The following is a 22,250-nucleotide window of genomic DNA, read 5'->3' as shown; positions in this document are numbered from 1 at the left end:
GGAAGTGGTTAAAAATATATATTTTTACATTGCCTTTTTAGATTTTTTTTTTTTTTAATCCCTTTTTAAAGCTATTACAAGAAATGTAAACGTCCCTTGTGATAACTATAAAGAATGACGGGTCCTCTTTATGATCTCTCCTCTACCCTTGAAAGCATCGGATAAAAAAAAAAAAAAAAAATGTATTGGATGCTTTCCAGAAAAAAATCGTTCTGGTCTCCCCTGATCTTTGGTCAGGTGTGTGAACTTGCCAGTGCAAATGGTAGGCCCGAGAAACACAGGCAACCCCTGCTGCTTCTAAAAGCGATCCAGTGGCTAATCTGCCGCTCGGATCGCTTTTAGTGAAAAGAGAATCGCCTGCTTTTAATTTTAAATAAACCCTGCTGCTTGCTCGCAGCAGGTCTAAATGTGCGTTGTGATATTTGTCCATCCCTGCATAATCTCTGCTTGGAGCTCGTTCATACCAGGTGCTATGGGGTTACGCTGGCAACTATTTCCAGGGCAACCCCAATGCATGATGTCAGTTCACACTACAGTGTTGCTGTAGTGTGCGCTAAAAAAATACTGCTTGCAGTCCTGTTAAAAAAAAAAAAAAAAAAAAAAAAAAAAAAAAAACTGGATTGCAACACCAAGTTCTGTGATAAAAGGAAAAACTGCGGTGCTCTGAGATCAGTGCATCGGCACGGTGTTTCTCAGTAGCTGCGTGTTCAGCACAGCTGGCTGGCATTAATGATCCCCATTCATATCAATGCGTTTTTGCAGAAATGCAGGACTTTTTTTTTTTTTTTTTTTTTTTTTTTTTGATAAACATGGGTTCTAGCGCTGCACAATTCTAGATAAAATGAGAATCATAAGTTTTTTTTTTTTTTTTTTTTTTTTTTTTTTGCTTGGAATAAAGATCACGATTCTCGTGGCGTAACATCTTTCACATTATACAAAAAATGGGGTTAACTTTTACTGTTTTTAGTTCTTCCTTCTTTTTTTTTTTTTTTAAATAATTGAAGTGCATTTTTTTCTAAAAAAATTGCGTTTGAAAGATAGCTGCTCAAATACAGTGATATATATATATATAATTTTTATATTAGCCATTTTAACTGTGGGCAACTGAAGCTGCTGCTCATTTCTACTCTGTAGATGAATACAAATGAATCTCTGTAGTCTCCTGTTATCTCCGCCCTCATCCAGCCCCCTGCAGCTGTGATTGGCCCTACTGTGACTCATTCCCCCTCCCTTGCTGGCAAACTCTCAAAAAAGAGAGCTGTGCATTGTCATACGCCTAGGCTTTTTACCAGAAACAGGAAGTGGGCTGTGTAAGGTAATTACTGGCAGAAAATAAATGTTTTACTATCCAAAGTTAAAACAACAAGGGCAGAACATTTAATAGATGGGAAGTTTCCAAATATCTACTTGGAGTTATCCAATTTTCTACTATTCCCACAGTTGTCCTATAGGATCCACTGGATACTAACCAGTCCACAGCAGCTAGTGCTTACTGGGTTATCCTGGTCAGTCTGTGTAAGTGGATGCACCTGTATTAACCTAAGTGAATTAAGATATAGGGGGGGTGGGGGTACTATAGAATAGCTTAAAGCTGACTACAGTAACAATCCAGCTATTGGACGGATGTCCTGAAGGTTCTGCCTTATACTCATTAACAAACTGTTAGAAAAAGCTAAATGGACTGCCTTGTAGGAAATAATACAGAGAAATAGCTGTGCATGGTAGTAGAGGGGTGTGTATGTCAGTCTCTGGTGGCCACCTCTATCTTTAGACAATCGTCAAATTTTATATGTATGTGGTGGAGGTTGCTTATTTTTTAAATTTGTCACTATATGGAAATTTTTTTTTTTTTTAATTCCGGTAGTTCCTTTTTGAAGAATTCTTTTTTTGTGGGAAATTTCCTCCCTTTTTTTCCCTCATTTTCTGTCTAGTTCTGTACCTGACCTTTTTTTTTTTTTTTTTTTTTTTTTTTTTTTTTTTTTTTTTTTTTTGCCTAGTACACAGGATAAGGATATCTAATGGAAAATACCGCTTGTGGAGAAATCGCCCGACAATCTGATCGTTGGTGCACAGCTTTCAAGAGCCAATCACACTAATTCATGTGAAATTATCTGAAGGGACAAACGCGTACATTTTTCTTGTTCGATACAATACATATTTGCATGCAATAAAAAACCAAACTGATAGTTTGTACAATGCTCTCATTGTGAGAATGGGGGGAAGTCTGGTCAGAGCTATTATGTGCAGAAGTGTCTGCTGAACAGTTTTGAATTGACCATGAGCTTATAGCAGGAATGCAGGTCCTTATGGTGTACGGACCTGGCCAGCTAGAATCAGCGCTGTAGGGCCGCACAGACCCGGTAGCAAAAGGGTTAAATGAAACTTGTTGTACTATTATTTTTGGCTGAAATAAGTATTTGTGTGGGAATGGTTCCCGGTCTAAGACCCCTTTCACACTGGGTCATTTTGCAGGCGCTATTGCGCTAAAAATAGCGCCTGCAAACTGACCTGAAACTCTTTGGAGTATACACCGCTTCTGCCCATTGAATTCAATGGGGTAGTGTGGCTATACCGCCGACATAGCACTGCTGCAGCGGTGCTTTGCGGGCAGTTTTAACCCCTTTTCGTCCGCTAGCGCGGGGGGTAAAACCCCCCTGCTAGCGGCCGAATAGCGATGGTAAAGTGCCGCTAACAATAGTGGCGTTTTACCACCGACGCACCCACCGCCCCAGTGGGAAACCGGCCTAAAACAAAACTTGGTCTCAGTGGTTTTGAGAACTTTAAAATGACACTAAAAGTTGGTTTAACAAATATTATTTAAAGTGATACTAAAGTCCTATTTTTTTTTTTTTTTGGTTAAAAATAACACATTATACTTGCCTGCTCTGTCCAGTTGGTTTTGCACAGAGCAGCCCAGATCCTCCTCTTCTTGGGTCCCACTTATTTCCATTTCAGTGCCCCCACAGCAAGCAGCTTTCCACAGTATGGGGGCACCTGAGCCGAGCCACAGCTCCCTGTGTCCATTCAGATATGGAGTCATACCCCTGCACACAGAAGTATTATTTATTTATTCAATGTTATGTTTAGGGGGGGGGGTTTAATTTTGAGGTCCCACAGTATATAGAAGCATAGCCATCTTCACTTGCTTTCTGCCAGGATGTACTTTGGATTTTGGGAGTTGTATTCCATATAAAGAAGTGCTGCAGCCCTACTCGTTCCTAACAAGAAGCGAGTGGGAAAAGGAGAGATTGGGGAGCTCACTAGGGACTTTACAAGAAGGCAGAAAAATGCATTAAAGCGGAGGTCCGCCAACCATAATTTTTTTTTTTTCCAGCCATTCTGACACTTTGCTAAACACTATATAACACTCACTTGTTTGGTGTATTAATTCCCCCAATGTCTGTTTTCGATTATAAATTGAACATATAACATCTTATGATGGCCGGTTCCATCTTGCTTGTGGGCATGTGAAGCCCACAAGCATTGATTTCCGGGATGCGGTGAATGCTGCTCGTTCCCACGCATGCTCACTGTCTTGTTGATATGGGTCCCCGTTGGATAATGCCCGGGCTGGACGGCGCAAACAGTACCGCCGAAAATCTCAGAGGATGATAAACAGCGGTTCATCCTTGGCAATTTTCGGCTGCTCCGTTTGCACCTGCACAGTCCAGTCCGGGCATTATCCGACGGGGGACCCATATCGTCAGAACAACTGGATTTCTCGGCGGCGTTCCTCACTGACTCATGGGAAGCATGACACTTGGCTCCCAGGAGACAGTGCGCCTCAGGGGAAAACAAATGTACACACCCACTCCCACGGGAGTGATAAACAGGAAGTGCCACAATACAGACAGATTCTACGGTAAATACAGCACCAAAAAGTATTTTTCTTTTCATTTGAGCATCTGTTCATAGTGCTGATGTGGGGATAAGGTTAAAAAAAAATTGTGTGGACCTCTGCTTTAAGAAAAAATTTTATGAAAAAATTACCAGGCCATTAAGTAGTGGATTTGTATTTTTGGAGAGTAAGGATATTGTTAAATGTCACTGTTTTTGATTCATCCCTTTTTTTTTTTTTTATGGACTTGATTATAATGTTTGAAAGATTTTATATATTAGTGTTAAATACATTTCCTGTTGTAACAATCTGTGGTTTACATCGTTGTGGTATTCTCATCCATACTTTGATTGTAAATTGTCATGCATTGAATCATCTGCTTCAAGAGCTTTCAGTTTTATTTTGTGTTATTTTTTTTCTTGTGGGGATTTTTCTTACAACATACTAGAAGCCTCTGACTGGCTTTGAGTCAATCAGAGATTTGTTTTATTGGTATAGGTGTTACCAGCCAAGTATGTTTACAAACACAACAAATTATACATTTTCTCTATTTGTTCTCTTGTAGATGCCACTTGCAATGACCAGCAAGACCTCTTCTGTCAGAAGCTTCAGCAGTGCTGTATGCTCTTTGATTTTATAGACTCGATATCTGATCTGAAGAGCAAAGAAATAAAGAGAGCCACTCTGAATGAACTTGTTGAATATGTATCCACAAATCGAGGGGTAATTGTAGAGTCTGCATACCCAGATATCGTAAAAATGGTAAGTTCTTCCTTGCTTATATTATATGAAGATATGTTGATAATGTAAATGGTAAAAAGTTCAGGCTCCATTCACACTTGGACATCAAAGTTGCATGACAAATTGCACACTGTTTTTTTCAGTGGCAACTGTTCAAATCAGTGCGACCTAAAGTCACCATTTTGAAAAGGTGCCTGCACTACTTTGGTGCGACTTTTGATGCAACTTTGGTCCAAAGAATGTAAAGTCGGATCTAAGGCACCTTTCAAAGTCGCACAGAAATCGTGCTACTTTGGAGACACGCGCTCATGTGAATGGAGCTTTGCAGGAACTTTAGTATTTGTTAGATTTATAATATTTCTCCTTTTAATCTATTGAAACTTGCTGTGCTTTGTGCACAAATATCCTAAGGAGGGTTAACTTTTTTTTTTTTTTTTTAAAGCCTAAAGCTCTGCACAGTTCATGCCACTGCCATGGTTCTTGACTCTTCCTTGTTCTTCCAGTGAACATCATGATACTGAAGATGCACATGGTTCTTTATCTGCTTTAATCTGCCTTTTTAGTTCCTGCTTCCTTGCAGTCTGTCCGCTCAGTGGTAGCCTCGCTCCAGGTGGGAGACTTTCTAGCCTCCATCAATTTAAAATATGCGTATTTACACGTACCTATCTTTCAGCCTCATCCGAGGTTCCTGCGATTTGCAGTAGGGGAGTGTCATTTTCAGTTTGTGTCTCTACCCTTCGGGCTTGCCACAGCTCCCCGGGTGTTCACAAAGGTCCTAGCACCAGTACTGGGTCTTTTAAAGGCCCAAGAAATATTGGTGCACCGGTATCTGGACGACCTCCTGCTCAGAGATAACTCATTACAGGCTCTAGAATAGAGCATAACATGCACAGTGCGGTATTTGGAAAGCGTAGGCTGGATCATAAATATCGAAAAGTCAGCCTTGAGACCAGCTTAAAGTTTTTAAAGTTTTTGGGTCTGATCCTAGATATGGTCAAAGCAAGGGTTTTTTGGCACCTCTAAGGATCTGTGCCCTGAAGAGTCAGGTGCGTCAGAAAGGGGCATCAGACAATCCTCCATTCGGCTCTGTATGAGTCTTCTATGAAGTATGGTGTCCTCCTTCGAGGCAGTGCCCTATGCCCAGTTCCATTGCAGGCCTTTACAACAAGACATCTTGTTTGGCTTGGAACAGGATAGGACAGGCCCTGGATTATCCAATGTTCTTATCTCTTCGGGCACGCTTAAGCCTAAACTGGTGGTTACAGGATCAGAACCTGCGAAAAAGAAAATACTTCCTTCTGGTAACTTGGAGAGTACTGACTACAGATGCCGGTCTCTCAGGCTGGGGAGCGACCCTAGAGGGGCTCAGAGGAAATGGTCAAGGATCCTGCCCATCAACGTCCTGGAGTTATGGGTAGTACGTCTGGCCCTAGAGGCCTGGATGGTGGAGATTCAGGACTGCCCTATCAGGGTTCAATCTGACAATGCCACTGCAGTTGCCTGTATAAACCACCAAGGCGGTACCAGGAGTCGTTCAGCTCTGAAGGAGGTGAACCACATACCTAGCCTGGGCAGATGAACATGTGCCGATTTTCTCTCTGCAGTTCATACTCCAGGAATAAAGAACTGGAAGACAGATTATCTCGACCGCTATGACATCTGCCTGGGGGAATGGTCCCTATACCCAGGGGTGTTCCAGGAAATTTTGCTAACGTTTGGGGTGGCCAGTGGTTGACCTACTGTCATCCAGGTTCAACAACAAGCTACAGCAGTTTGTGTCCCAAGCAAGATAACCTCTGGCAATCTGAGTAGATGCTCTGGTAGTTCCATGGAGCCAGTACTCCCTGGTTTATGCTTTCCCTCCGATCCCTCTCCTTCCACATTTGTTGCGCAGGATTCAGAGAGGGGGTTCCAGTCATTCTGGTGGCACCAGCCTGGCCCAGAAGACCCTGGTTCCCGGAGATTGTGAGACTGACAATAGACGGGCCATGGACGCTTCCACGTCACCCCAATCTACTGTCTCAAGGTCCTATATTCCCCTCCAATTTACAGTCTCTAAATTTGAAGGCATGGCTATCGAAGCAGGGTGTTAAAGGACCTTGGCAACTCGGGACCAGTGGTGTCTACCTTAGTGACAGAAAAAAAGAAGAAAAATAATTGCGCTTCAAAATATCTAAAATGTGAAAAAAAAGCAGCGAAATCTAAAATGTGACACAAACACACAACATAAGTAAGAAAAATAGAAATGATTCGTGCTATATAAATTAGTAAATGTTTGGCCGTTTAGTCACACCAAAAACACTAAATGCAACCTGTGTAAATGAATACATAACCATATGTGCAATAGTGTATCTCAATCAATGCAAACAAATGTAGAGGATAAAGTCCAAACAAAATAAATGCACTGAAAAGTCATTTGTGAATAATTGAAAAAATAGTCCATAAGAAGAACCCAAAAAGAGTGAAAATAGCGATCACGGGTTTTTCAACCACATGGAACCTCAGATATATGGGACCACCACCAACAGTAAGAGCCTGGCCGCTTACCAGAACCCCATGACCCCCCGTTACAGAGGGTCTAAAGGGCTTTTGAGATCCTAGTAATCCGAGCTATCCAGGAACAGAGATGGAGGTGGAAACTGGAAGGAGCGTCAGGTGTTGGGATGAAGATGGATGGGTCCACAGGAAGGGGGCTCAGCCCTCAGCGAGGCAATATCATCATAGGAAAGAAGAAAGGGAGGGCTCCCAGTGTAAAATCCGGTAGCAATTTATTATAAAAAAAGTATATAAACGCTCACATGTAAAATAAGATAATCGACATCATCAGACAATCAGCATCATCAGACGGAAGAACAAACTGTGGCACCGGCCGGATGACCACAGATAGCTCGTCCTGTTAGATGTACAGCGACAGTGGGAGGTGGCGCGATGATACCGCTCAGCCCTATGCTGCATTTCGCAAAAAAATGCGTCTTCCAGGGGCACGAGCTGCTCATCGCATTGAGCAGCTCGTGGGAGCCCTCCCTTTCTTCTTTCCTATGATGATATTGCCTCGCTGAGGGCTGAGCCCCCTTCCTGTGGACCCATCCATCTTCATCCCAACACCTGACGCTCCTTCCAGTTTCCACCTCCATCTCTGTTCCTGGATAGCTCGGATTACTAGGATCTCAAAAGCCCTTTAGACCCTCTGTAACGGGGGGGTCATGGGGTTCTGGTAAGCGGCCAGGCTCTTACTGTTGGTGGTGGTCCCATATATCTGAGGTTCCATGTGGTTGAAAAACCCGTGATCGCTATTTTCACTCTTTTTGGGTTCTTCTTATGGACTATTTTTTCAATTATTCACAAATGACTTTTCAGTACATTTATTTTGTTTGGACTTTATCCTCTACATTTGTTTGCATTGATTGAGATACACTATTGCACATATGGGTATGTATTCATTTACACAGGTTGCATTTAGTGTTTTTGGTGTGACTAAACGGCCACACATTTACTAATTTATATAGCGCGAATCATTTCTATTTTTCTGTCTACCTTTAGTGAATGCTAGAAAAGCGGTCACTAGAAAGATCTATCCTAAGGTCTGGAAGACTTGTATTGCTTGGTGTGAAGCCAAAAAATGGCATCCTCAGACATGCATGATTGGGAGAATTCTCTTTTCTACAGTCAACTGTGGAAATCAGATTGGCCTTAGTACAATCTGGTCAGATTTTGGCCCTGTTGGTATTTTTCCAAAGGCCTTTAGCCTCCCATTCGCTGGTCCGAGCCTTTATGCAGGGGGCAACTTGTTTGCTTCCCCCCATTTGGTCACCTATGTGTCCTTGGGACTTGACAGGGTGCTGTCTGTGTTTTATAGAAACAACCATTTAAACCTATCAAGGAAATTCCATTAGACTTGCTGTCATGCAAGCTAGCCTTCCTGATGGCCCTCGGCTAGAAGGGTGTAGGAGTTGGCGTTATTCTAGGCTTACCTATATATAAAAGCAAGACAAAAGAGTTTACCACCACTTTAAGTGACTTTGAACATGGCATGGTTGTTGGTGCCAGATGGGCTGGTCTGAGTGTTTGTTTCTAAAACTGCTCATCTACTGATATTTTCACACACAACCATCTCTCGGGTTTACAGAGAATGGTCAGTGGTCAGTCATTTCAGTGACCTGAAATGTACTTTGTAGACCCTATACAGCAGAGCCTAAACTGGGGGTGAGCTGAAGCAGCACAATTAGCTTTGCTGCATTGGAAAGAAAATGATAGGAGGAAAGAGCAAAGTGCAAGACAGATGAGCTCATCAAACTATTGTTTCTCCTTTTAGGCTCTATTCACACGAATGCGTTTTTTTGATGCATTTTGCAGAAATGCATGGGAATTTTTTTTAACATGGGTTCCTATGGAACATGTTCACATCAAAGCATTTTTGTGCCTCTGTGTTTTTGGCAAGGGTCGGGGACTCTTTTTCATGCAAAATGCAGCGTTTTGCATGTAATAGAATTCAATGAACCCACATCCAAAAACGCAAGTACTGCGTTTTTACCACGTTTTTGCCGCGTTTTGCGTTTCTCTTTTTTTAACACTGTATACAGTATTAAAAAAAACAAAAAAAAAAGTGGCTAAAACGCATGTTCAAAAACGCGGCAAGCGCCGCAAAAAAACACTGCAGAAACGCTCAAAAGCAACATGCATAGATGTGAATCGAGCCTAACTGTTTAACAACTTGGAGGTGGAGACGGGACCTGTACGTTTTACTGAACTGCGGCAGAGGAAATAATCAGGTCTCCCGCGCTATCAGACAGGGCTGTGTGGAGTTTTGGAGACGTTTTTTAAATCTCACTACTGGATGGACAAAAATAGAAATCCTTTAGCAAGAAAAACAACTCCCATGTGTGTATTTTTTATCTTTTTTTTTAGTGGATGGTCTGAAGTTCATTTCTCCAAATCGGCTAACTGTGCTGTATTTTACTTATCTTGGGACACATTAATATTGTGCCACTACCCTGCTCTATGACAGGCTATGGTTGTCTCCATGACAGCCTTGTAAACGTGTATCAACATGGCTCCCATAACACGGCCTCGGGTAAATCGGCTGCTTGTAACATGGGTTTAAGCATTTTTATCCTCATGTTCTTTCTTCTCAATTAATGCCTTCTCTCTGGCAGGCGTATTCTGGTTTTGATTAGTCTGTACAGGTCAATCCAAACTGTGAAGGGCTTGTTCTGGGAACATCCCCTTTCTTTATTGCAGTTGTTCCCAGGATTTTGCTTTGTGTCTGCGGCTATAATACGTCAAAGCTATGCTTTTAAAGCAGACCTAAGGTTTTTTTTTTTGTTTTGTTTTGTTTTTTTTTTGTTTTTTTTTTTATTATAATGCTGACACAGTGGAATTTCAAATTTTAAAAAGTGCACGAATATTTGAAAAACTGTGTCTTGTGGCTTTGTCACTAATGCTTCCTAGTTGCTATGCAGACATGCAAGCAGAACTTGAGATTCTCTGTAACCTCCTGGCTTTAGCTCTGCAAGCTTCACAGCCCAGACGTCATAGGCAGTCTATACGTTAGTCCCCCCCTTTTTTTTTTTTTTTTTTTTTTTTTTTTCCTTAAACGAGCTGAGTAAATGGTAAAAAAAAAAAAAGACCGGATTACCCCCACCTGCACATTCGAGGTGGTGGATGAGGGAATTGCTCCTGCTGTGCTATTGTGTTCTGATGACACAGGGAGACGTCCCCATCATCAGAAATTTTCCAACAGGCTGGTTGTTTAGAAGTCGATCAGTAGATCTTCTGTACAACTAGCCTGCTCATACATGGATCAAAACTTGTCTGGTTCCCACTAAACCAGCCAAATTTGGATCCATATATGGCCAGCTCTAGGCTTAGAACACCTTCATACTTAGTATGTTATTATTATTATTATTCAGGATTTCTATAGCTCCAGTTTGCACAGTGATTTACAACATGAGGGCAGACGGTACAGTTACAAAACAATTCAATACAGGAAGAATCCGAGAGCCCTGCTCATTAGTTTACAATCTAGGAGGGAGGGTCAAGTGATACAAAAGGTAATGGCTGTGGGGTAGGAGCTGATGGAGAAATAAAAGTATGGCTGTTAGATAGGGGCAGAATAAGCTTCTCTAAAGAGGAGGGTTTTCAGGGAAATCAAGTAGGAGATAATCGGACAGATTGGGGCAGGGAGTTCCATAGGATGATGGAGGCTCTGGAAAAGTCCTGGAGGCGAGCATTGGAGGAGGTGATGAGGGAGCTAGAGAGCTGGAGGAACGAAGAGAACAATTAGGTTGGTATTTTTAGACTAGGCTAGTGATGCAGCTGAGGGCAGAGTTGTGGATGGCTTTGTAAGTTGGTATTGAATTTAATTTGTTGGGCGAGTGGCAGCCAATGGAGAGATTGGCAGAGAGGGGTAGCGGACACTGATCGGTTGGCAAGGTGGATGAGTCTGGCAGCAGCATTCATGATGGACTGTATTATGCCTCTTTTTTATATTTGAATTGGAGAGGCGACCATTGCTGCACAGAATAATCTTCTTCCTTCTCATTTGTTGACAGCTGCATTATTACAATTCAGTAACAAATAGCTTATAAAAGATTAAAAGAAGATTACGGTGCAGATAGTCACCTTATTTCACGCCAAGTTCCTGGCAAAGAATCATTGACTAGCATTTTCAGATACCATAACTCTGCCTAAGGCTCCATTCACACTTGTGCGACTTGTCATGTGACTGGACACTAAAGTCGCATCATATGTTTTTCAATGACAACTGTTCAAGTATGTGCCACTGCAAGGTCCCTGCACTACTTTGGTCTGACTTTTCATGTGACTTGAGTGGCATAGACTGCAGTGTAAACCCTCAAAAGTCACATAAAAGTCACTCCTAAATACATGCAACAGTTGTCCATTATCTTTGGTCAAAGCCAAAATAGCCATTGAGTCGCACAAGTGTGAATGGAGCCTTCACAGTAAGCCTGGTGTCTAGGCAAGGTGACTGTGCAATCTTTCCAATGAGATCCTGGGTACGCTGAGATCCCAGATCTTTAGGGTTGGTGTGCTTTTCTTCATAGGCCTTGATGACTCAATGCCTTCTTTCTGGCAGGCGTATTCTAACAGAGGGAATTAACAAAGAATTAGGCAATCCTAAAGCCTACACCACTTTTCTAAACTTCAGAAAACAGGGAAGACACTCGTCTAATTAACAAAGTGCGCAAGTTCCTTAACCACTTCAATACAGGGCATTTTCACCCATTTCCTGCCCAGGCCAATTTTCAGTTTTTAGTTTGTTGCAATTTGAATGACAATTGCGCGGTCATGCAACATTGTACCCAAATGAAATTTTTATCATTTCCCCACAAATAGAGCTTTCTTTTGGTGGTATTTGATCGCCTCTGCGCTTTTTTTTTTTTTTGTTTTTTTTTTTTGTTTTTGTTTTTTGTGTTTTTTTTTGCGATTATAAACAAGAGTGACAAGTTTGAAAAAAAAACACTATTTTTTACTTTTTGCTATAATAAATATCCCAATTTTTTTTTTTTTTTTTTTTTTTTTAAACAATTTTTTTTTTTTCTCAGTTTTGGCTGATATGTATTCTTCTATATATTTTGGGTAAAAAAAAATCGCAATAAGCGTATATTGATTGGTTTGCGCAAAAGTTATAGCGTTTACAAAATAGGGGATAGTTGTGTTTTTTTTTTTTTTTTTTTTTTTCTAGTAATAGCGGCGTGACTGCGACATTGCGCCGGACAGATCGGACACTTTTGACACTATTTTGGGACTATTCACATTTATACAACGATCAGTGGTATACAAATGCATTGATTAGTGTATAAATGTCCTTGGCAGGGAAGGGGTTAACACTAGGGGGCGATCATGGGGTTAATTGTTACCTAGAGAGTTATTCTAAATGTAGGGGGAGGAGACCGATCGGTGTTCCTCTGTACTGGGAACACATGATTGGTCTCCTCTCACCTGACAGGACGTAGATCTGTGTGTTTACACACACAGATCCACGGTCTTGCTCTGTTAACGGGCAATCGTGGGTGGTCGGCAGACATCGCGGCCGCCGGGCACGTGCATTGGCTCCCGAGTGACGCGGCGGGGCGCACGCGCCCCCCCAGGCAGCCGGGAAGCCCAGGACGTCATATGACGCCCGCCCAGGATGGGAGATCCCTCCTGCGGACGTCATATGACTATGACTGGGATGGGAAGTGGTTAAAGTGTTTGTAACTAAGGATGAGCTCAGGCATGTTCGCAACCCGCACGTGCAGAGCCCGCCAGGAAGTTGGCACTGCGGGTTGCAGTTGCGGCACAGCGCTAATAACAGGCAGGGAGATATTTCCTGATCTCTGCAGCCACTAAATCGGTAAATGTCTCACTGCCTGTGATTAGCGCTGTGCAGTGCCAACTTCCTGGAGGGCTCTGCACATGCTGGTTGCGAACACGCCTGGGCTCATTGTAACCCCAAAAAAAGAAAAATAGAGCTCCTGTTCCCTTATAGCAGAATAACCACTTCAATACTGGGTACTTTCACCCCCTACCTTCCCAGACCAATTTTCAGCTTTGAGCGTTGTCGCACTTTCAGAAGTGCGCAGTCATGCAACATTGGACCCAAATTACATTTTTTACCTTTTTTTTCCCCACACAAATAGAGCTTTCTTTTGGTGGTATTTAAAGCGGAGGGCCACCCTAAAATAAAAAAACTACATTAATATTCTTAAAAAAAAATTAAAAACACATTTGAAAAAAAAAAATTTAACTTGCCTGAAACCCCTGTTGCTAGGCAGTCTTCCTAATCTGCCTCTTCCGTGGCGCTTCCGCCTCTTCGGCGAGCGGCCCCGTTGCCTTCTGGGACATGTGTGTCCCAGAAAACTGGGCCATTCACAAAGCGCCACGCGACTCGCACATGCACAATAGGAAACGGGCAGTGAAGCCTCAAGGCTCCACTGCCTGTGTCCCTTCGTTAAGATGGAGGCGCTGGCAGCCGATCAGATGGATGGATTGGCCTCGGGGGCCAACATCGCAGGCTCGCTGGGCAGGTAAGTGTCCTTATTAAAAATCAGCAGCTACAGTGTTTGTAGCAGCTCGCTTGCGGCCGGAACACCCCTTTTAATTACCATTGCAATTTTTATTTTTAACACTACAATTAAGACTGAATTTTCAAAAATAAAAAAAATGCATTTTTCTTTGTTATAAAGTTTTGCAGATAAGTAATTTCTCTTCATAAATTTTGACCAAAAAGGAAACTTCTACATTTCTTTGGTTAAAAATAACCCAAATCAGGGTTTATTTGGTGTTGGCGGTGATGGGGAACAGACAGATAATTTGTGCACTGTGACAGATGTGATGGGTGATAGATGGTTTGTGCACTGGGACAGATGTTTTATGAGGACAATGACATGTGTTTGGGGGCAGGGATATCCGTGGTGCTTGGTGTACAATTTGTGGGGTATCTGACAGCACTCTGTAAAAAATCATCCTCACACAGAGAGCTGTCGCATAGCTGTAGATTCCCCTCTCCGCCACCCCCACCACCCCCCCCCCCCCGCAATGAGCTCGGCGGGGAGAACTCACAGAGACACGCGTCTGTTTACATTGTGATGGCTGTGATTGCACACAGCCGTCACGTGATTGGGAGGGTCAGTCACAGCACCCATATCCCTATCTCTGCTCAGCTGAATCCTGTGATCATAATGCAACGTGGCCTCGGGTCTGCGCTGTGAGCGCTCGTTCTGAGGACTTTCCTGAACGTCCACTCAGAACAATGAGAGGCCCACCCGGCCATTTATGTACATTAGTTAGGTGGGAGGTGTTTAAACAGCACAATGCCCCGCTCTAAGCTGTAATTAACGTGGCTGATCTTGCCACTTCCTGTGTCCCCCTTTGTGAGCTGACCATGATAATCGGGACTGCTGAGCCCTGATTACGGTGGTCAGCTCCCATGTCTTTGTCTCTGCCCCCACCCCCTCCGGTCGATATTCGTATTTCAAAAATAGAACTGGAGCTGCATGCTTTGAATTCCTCCTACCTGTCCCTGACCCCCACCCTCTAGCTCAGCTGAGCCAAGGAGGGGGAGGGGAGCTGGTCACTGCAGAGAGAGGGAAGTGAGCTGTCTGCTGACAGTTCACATCCTGTATGCTTGGTCTGACCTGGCAGTTTTCTATACTGAACCCTTTGTTAAAGAGGTGCAGACCCCATGCTAGTTTCTATTTTACTCTAAAGCAGGAATGGTGTGAGTGATGCAGATGGACTTGAAACAGGTCTATCAACTTAATGTGGCGCTGAGCACTTGCACCAGTTTTCTGCACCTTATGCAATTTCTGCCATTGTTGTATATAAACAGCACGACTGTACATACACAGCATGTTAAAATCTAGGGGTGCTTTCACACTGCTCTGTTGCAAAAACATGGTAAAAATGCATATTCATTTTCGCATCGTTTCCAGTGCGTTTTGCACCCGTGAAAAAGACGCAAAGACCACAGTGCAACCGCAGGTTTGTTTTTGTGTGTTTTACATTCATTTCAATGGGGAGGTGTGTTTTTGGTGTTTTTTTTTTTTTTTCCCACACCAAACATGCACCAAAAATGCAGCATGCAGGACTTTTAAAAACTGACCCGAAACTGACTTGCATGAAGAGCTCCCTAGGATTTAATGGTCTTGTATTTTCTTTCTGCTTTTGGTAAGGCAAAAATGGAAGAAAAGCAGATCAGTGTGAAAGGATCCTTTACTAATTATTTCTTCTGTCAGTGGGGTAATTTCACATTAATGTTACCACATGCGTTACTGTGTGCTTTCGTCATTTGTGTGGAAATTGGCTAATTCTTAAAAAGGATTACCTGACATTCAGTTCAAATACTGTAAGCGGTATTTCTTGTGGTATAGAACATTCATTCGCATAAAAACGTGTATAAAATAAATTCACAAAGATTATCAAACGCGTGATCAGCCTTTACTTGCACACGGAGTTCTTAGTGGTGGTGATGATAATGGCAAGCTTCTTTGAGGTGTTTTATTGAGGTCATTTTTAATGCAGGTAAAATAGATGTTGGCTCTTGTTACAGTCCTAGAAGAGAGATCTGCCTTGATATAATCTGACTTACATGGCCCTTTTAACCCAGCCTTCTTCCCTTTCCACCTAAACACACTCCTGAGGAAGAGTTTTAGGAAGTCTGTATTCATTCATTTGATCAGTGCAGCCAGGACATGCATCCCTGCTCTCTGGCAATAAATGGTTTGCCAGGATACAACATATGGAGAACCTCATGTCCATTGTTAACGCAGCAGCAGTGGAGACCCTCTGACAGCAGTAAATTTACTGGTGCAAATTCACATTCGAAACAGAATGCACCTCCTATCTAGCTGTGTCCCAGGATTGAGATGCCCTCTCATCGCTAAGGCTGCTTTCACACTGAGGTGCTTTACAGGCGCTATAGCGCTAAAAATAGCACCTGTAAAGAACCTCTCCTCTCACTCCAGTGTGAAAGCGTGAGTGCTTTCACACTGGAGCGGTGCGCTGGCAGGACTCCAAAAAAAGTTCTGCAAGCAGCATCTTTGAGGCACTGTAGGAGTGGTGTATACAGCGCCCCTGCCTATTGAAATCAATGGGCAGCGCCTCTGTAGCGGTGCTTTGCGCGCACTTTTTAACCCCTTTTTTGGCTGTTAGTGGGGGTTAAAAGCGCCACGCTAGAGGCTGAAAAGGGCCGCAAATCCCCAACTCCCTAGTGTGAAAGTAGCCTAATGCCGCGTACACATGAGCGGACTTTCGACGGACTTCCAACGGATTTTCCGAATGAACGGACTTGCCTACACACGATCACACCAAAGTCCAACGGATTTTTACGTGATGACGTACGACTGGACTAAAATAAGGAAGTTGATAGCCAGTAGCCAATAGCTGCCCTAGCTTCGGTTTTAGTCTGTCGGACTAGCATACAGACGAGCAGATTTTTCGACCGGACTCGAGTCCATCGGAAAGATTTGAAACCTGTTTTATTTCTAGGTCCGTCAGACTTTTGGGGGAAAAAAAAATCCGCTGGAGCCCACACACACGATCGAATTGTCCGGAGTCCGGTCCGCCGGACCAAGTCTGCTGGAAAGTCCGCTCGTGTGTACGCGGCATTAGGGTTTTTCTTTACACTGTGGAGCCTAGACCCACGCTCTCTTGCCCCCTCATGCTTTTTTGTATCCCTCCTACCCTATTCCTCCTATCCCTATATGTTGTCGCCTTTCTGGTTTCAATGTTCAATATTTTCGGACCCCATCCTTTTTTTTTTAAAGTTTAAAATTTGGGAAAACTCAGTGGAAAGACTAGACTGTTCACAAAAGCAGGATTCCCACTCAAAAATTTTCAAGAAATGTATTAACACTCTGCAATACACAATATTCAACTGCATATTTTTGTAACGTGTTGCTTAACTAGTGACACTACAGCAAATGTGATGTGTTTGTATAATTGTTACCACTATAGGTTGCAGGACAGTAGCACTTTCCTTTTAAGAGCTTTTAAGGTCTGTTCGCATTAGCGGTTGAGTGGCGGCAAAACTCCATGGTTGAGTCGTGTTTTTCACTGCCCTCCTTTAGCTACATTAGCAGCGGCTGGGAGCGTACACGTGCCCCAGCAGGAATTATACCCCCTCCCGTTTTCAGCGCACACAGTGCGTGCTGAGCGCGCGACCCATTCAAGTTAATTGGGCCACTCTGCAAGTGCCCCACAACTGTGTGCAATGCATCTGGTGGGGTTCAGTGGGTTAACCTCTTCTGCCCATGCTATAGCCAAAGAACAGGTACATCGTGGCTATCCAGTTCTGGGAGGACATCCCTAGATGTCCTCACATGTGCTTGCCCCCTGGGGCGTGCATCAGGCTCACTCTGTGACTGCTGCCTACATTGAACACAGCTGATCAGGGTAAAGGGCTAATCACAGCAGCCCTTTACCATGTGATCGGCTGTGTCCAATCACAGCTGTTACAATATTAACAGCGGCTTGCCGGTTATCGCCTATCCTTTCTTTATAATGACAGCGTGTGAAGAAAAGAGAGCCGATCTGTCAGGGCACAGTGAGTAAAGCATTTACACTGATAATCGGTGCAGCCTCATCAGTGAAGAAAATGTACTTATTTGCAAAAATGTTAACAGAAACTAAGGATAAGTGTTGTGTTTTTTTCCATATTTTCGTTTGTTTTTCGTTTAGTAAAAAAAAATAAAAAAACTGGTGAATAAATGGCACCAAAAGAAAACTCTATCTGTCTCAAAAAATTGATAAAAATTTCATATGAGTAATTGTCATTCAAAACGTGACAGTGCTGAAAAGTGGCCTGGGCCGGGAAGGGAGTAAAGTGCCCGGTATTGAAGTGGTTAAAGCAGATGTTGAGGAGGTGATGCAACGCCTCCTCACCAAGTGCTCTCTGAAGAGTGAGTTGAACATGGATCTTTCTACCAAAGCAAGTGTGAACGAGCACTGTAAAAAATGTTTTAAAAATTCCGCTGTGACCTATGCAGTGGCTGTTGGGAGTGTCCTGCTTCCAGAGCTTTCATGTTCTGTGTTGCGGTTTCCCCCGTTTTGCAGAAAGTGAGATTTCCTGAATGATACCACAGTTGACTGAGAGTACTTTTTCCACTTTAACCAAGTCCGCTAGCATAATCCTTTCCTGATTTGATACTTGTATGGAGGTTTTAGATCACATTATGATTAGAGTTTTCCATAAACATTAATTATTCTGTCAGATAATCAGACCTACGGCTAATTTGGTATTAATGTTGATTTTACAGCTTTATCTTGTTAGGTAATCTTCCCAATTTCTACTGGCAGCATAACACATGGGGGATGAGTTACCTCAAGCAGAAGCGTCCTCTTTCAGCTCGGTTACCGGGAAAAGGTCCTGTCGGACTAAACAGGATTTTGTCTTTAAACAGTAGAGCCATCAAAATCACTACATTTATTGGTATAGTGCAGCCTTTCTCAACCTTTTCAACACAGAGAAACCCTTAAACATTTTCCAATCTCAGGGAACCCCTGCTAAAAATTGCTGTATGCACAACTCATGATACATTAGTGTGATGGGCGCTGGGAAGAATGCTCCTTACACTTGTGGTCATTGGAAAGAATCGCTCCTTAACCACTTGCTGCCCGCCCACCGTCATATGACGGCGGGACGGTGCAGCTGTTATCCTGGGCCGCCGTCCTATGACGGCGCTGCCTTCCAGGATCCCTAGGGCGCGCGCCCGCCGCGTCACTCGGCTCCCTGTGCCCGGCGGCCGCGATGTCCGCCGGGCACCCGCGATTGCCCATTAACCGAGCAGGACCGTGGATCTGTGTATGTAAACATACAGATCCACGTCCTGTCAGATGGGAGGAGACCGATGGTGTGTTCCTTGTACAGAGGAACACCAATCGGTCTCCTCCCCTTGTGAATCCCCTCCCCCCACAGTTAGAATCACTCCTTAGGAACACATTTAACCCTACAGCGCCCCCTCCTGGTTAACCCCTTCAGTAATCAATGCATTTTTATAGCATGGATCGCTGTATAAATGTGAATGGTCCCAAAAATGTGTCAAAATTGTCCGATGTGTCCGCCGCAATGTCGCAGTCATGATAAAAATCGCAGATCGCCGCCATTACTAGTAAAAAAATGTTTTAAATAATAAAAATGCTATAAATCTATCCCCTATTTTATAGACGCTATAACTTTTGCGCAAACCAATAAATATACGCTTATGCGATATTTTTTACCAAAAATATGTAGAAGAATATGTATCGGCCTAAACTGAGGAAAAAATTTGTTTAAAAAAAAAATTTGGCTATTCTAGCAAAAAGTAAAAAATATTGTGGGTTTTTTTTTGTTTTTGTTTTTTTTTTTTTTTTTCAAGCTTGTCACTCTTGTTTTGTTTATAGCGCAAGAAATAAAAACCGCAGGGGTGATCAAATACCACCAAAAGAAAGCTCTATTAGTGGGGAAAAAAAGATAAACATTTAATTTGGGTACAGCGTTGTATGACCGCGCAATTGTTATTCAAAGTGTGACAGTGCTGAAAGCTGAAAATTGGCTTGGGCAGGAAGGGGGTGTAAATGCCCTGTATGGAAGTGGTTAAAGATAGCTAAAGAGATCATTTGTGTCAGTGAGAATGTATCTGAGGGGCAGAAATTGCTCAGGGATCCCCTAACAACCTCTGGAGGAACTCTGGTGTAGTGCTTTGATTCAAATGTGTGCACATGTGCAAGGCAGCTAAAATTCAGGTAACACTTTAACCACTTCACGTCTGCGATATAGCTGAAAGACTGCTACAGTGCAGGCTTACTTTGCCGGGAGGGCATACATGGATGCCCTCCCTTGATCGCGCTGCCCGCGTGCCCTGTGATCACTGAGTCTTTTGGACTGAGCTGGTCACAGATCGGGGTAAAGGGCCAATCTCAGTGTATGAACTCTTGATAACCTCATATGTTTTCCCTCCTATTCCACTCTCTAATAGTTTGAGGAACAGGCCTGGGTGCCACACGGAGTCAAATGCCTTCTTGAAGTCCACAAAGCAGGCGAATATCTTTTCATGTTTTGTATTGTGGACATGGTTCTTGATGAGGCTGTGCAGGGTGTAGATGTGGTCTGTAGTGTGATGGTTTGGCATGAACCCTGCCTGACTTCTGCTGAGGACATTGTGTTGTGTCAGGAAGTTGAGGATCTGTTTTATTAAGGATACTGTTGAATAGTTTCCCTAGTGTGCTGCTGACACATATCCCTCTGTAGTTGGCTGGATCATACTGGTCTCCACTCTTATGGATGGGTGTTATGAGGCCTTGGTTCCATACTGTAGGGTAGTAACCAGCGCTCAGGACCAAATTGAACATTTTGCATAGTGCAGCGTGTACATCTGGGGAGCTGTGTTTAATCATCTCTGGCAGGATTCCATCTATCCCACTGGATTTTTGGTTTGCAGGTTTTGGATTTTCTCCCTAATTTCTTGTGGTGTAACCGGTACATCTAGGGGGTTTTGGAAGTCCTTAATTTTTTCCTCCAGATCATTTAGTCTTTTGATGATGTCTTTTTGTTCTACAGTTGGAGCCTCCTCTGGAATATTTTTGTAGAGGTTCTTAAAGTAGTTGAGCCAGATGTCGCCATTTTGGATGTGGAGGTTGTTTTTCCTGGGTGCTGAGCCAATATTCTTCCATATTTCCCAGAAAGAATTTTCCTGAAGTGCCTCTTCCAGCTGTTGCAGGTTTTTGGAGTTGAAGTTTTGCTTTTTCTTTTTAAGGGTTTGTTTGTATTTTTTCTGTAGGGTGCCATGAGCTATCCTTAGGTCAGTGTTGTCAGGGTCTCTGTGTTTGTTATTGGAGACTGTCTGTAAGGTGTTCCTTAATTTCTTTGTCGAACCATTTATTGGATTGTTTGTTGGATGGTTTCTTGTAGTTGGCTTTTCTCAGCTGGGCTGTTTCTGCTATGGTGTGTAGTATTTTATGGAAGTCCTTTGCTGCCTGGTTCACACCTGGTGGGCTTATCTCATAGGTGTTGTTTTGGAAGTTTTCAAGCTGTTTCTTAATGTCAGGTCTGTCAGTTACCTCGCTGTATTTTGTGGTAGACTGTTTGGACCATTTAAATGACGGTGGCAGGTTGCAAAGAGGCCCGGTGGAGTTTTGGTGATGGTTTGCTAGAAGATTTAATGTATAGCAGTAGTTGGTTGTGGTCTGACAGGTGTGTTTGTGGGGTGACTGTAAAAACCATTGAGTGTGGGGTCCATATCTGTGATGGCATAGTCTACCACACTGCTGCCTACATGGGAGCTAAATGTGTACATTCCTAGAGAGTCTCCCTTGGTACAGCCATTGAGGGTGTAGAGGCCGAGACTGCGACACAAATTTAGCAATTTTCTTCCATTTTTGTTGGTTGTACTGTCATAGCTGTTTGTTTGTAACTGTTTTGACTCATGATCCTAATTTGCATGGCCCAGTATGTACGTGTTGCCTTCAGAGCTTGTATAGTCCTTTTCCCTTCCTGTCCTAGCATTGAGGTCTCCACAGATGAGCACTTGTCCCAGGGATTGGAAGTGGATAACCTCACTTTGTAGGACCTCATAGGTGTCTGGTCTGAAATATGGGGACTCTGCTGGGGCAATGTATGCTGCACACAGGTAGATGTCTGACTGAGAGGTAAGGATGGAGCTGCTTATTCTTAGCCAGATGTCTGTCCCATTTTTTGATTGCACTGATATTCCCATGTAGCTCCTCTATATACCAGACTAGTATTCCTCCTGAACACCGACCCTGTTTGATGTTGTTTTTATCTTTGTGTACGATGATATATGTTTGGGGTTAGTGAAATATGGATCGTTGATGACTCCTGTTGCCTGTTCAATTGTGGAACAGTGAATTTTGGAGACTCTTGTTCCTGGGAAGAGCCGTTTGGTGTTAAGGTATTTCCCATTTGAGTCTATTATTAAAACAATTTCAGGAGTTTGTTGCTTGTTCTTGTGGTTTGATAATGGTTTGTTTGGGGTTTCTGGATTATTGGAGTTGTCTTGGCTGTTGCTGGGCTTTGTAATGTTAATTTTAGGAAGTTGATGAGTCTCACTAGTCTGTTGATGGGCACTTTGTCTGTACAGACCATTCCTTTTATTTCTGTTTCCTGATTGTGGAGTATCATTTTTGATTTTAGTGTATTTATTTCTTCCCTCAGTTGAGCGTTTTCTTGTTG

At 43.0% G+C, this 22,250-nt stretch overlaps 1 protein-coding gene across 1 annotated transcript in view; it reads left to right on the top strand.

Moving 5' to 3' along the window:
• Window positions 1-22,250, top strand: part of PPP2R5A (protein phosphatase 2 regulatory subunit B'alpha) — a 152,072-nt gene that overhangs the window by 67,210 nt on the left and 62,612 nt on the right. The window contains exons 2-3 of the mRNA XM_073628977.1: window positions 4,404-4,644; window positions 20,619-20,694. Of these exons, the coding sequence (XP_073485078.1) occupies window positions 4,404-4,644; window positions 20,619-20,694 (317 nt within the window). The remainder of the gene's footprint in view (window positions 1-4,403; window positions 4,645-20,618; window positions 20,695-22,250) is intronic.

The sequence above is a fragment of the Aquarana catesbeiana genome, linkage group LG04 (assembly GCF_042186555.1).
Source record: "Aquarana catesbeiana isolate 2022-GZ linkage group LG04, ASM4218655v1, whole genome shotgun sequence".
Classification (NCBI taxonomy): Eukaryota; Metazoa; Chordata; class Amphibia; order Anura; family Ranidae; genus Aquarana; species Aquarana catesbeiana.
The sequence above is the reverse complement of the archived record's forward strand: the minus strand, read 5'-3'. Positions and strand labels throughout refer to the sequence as shown.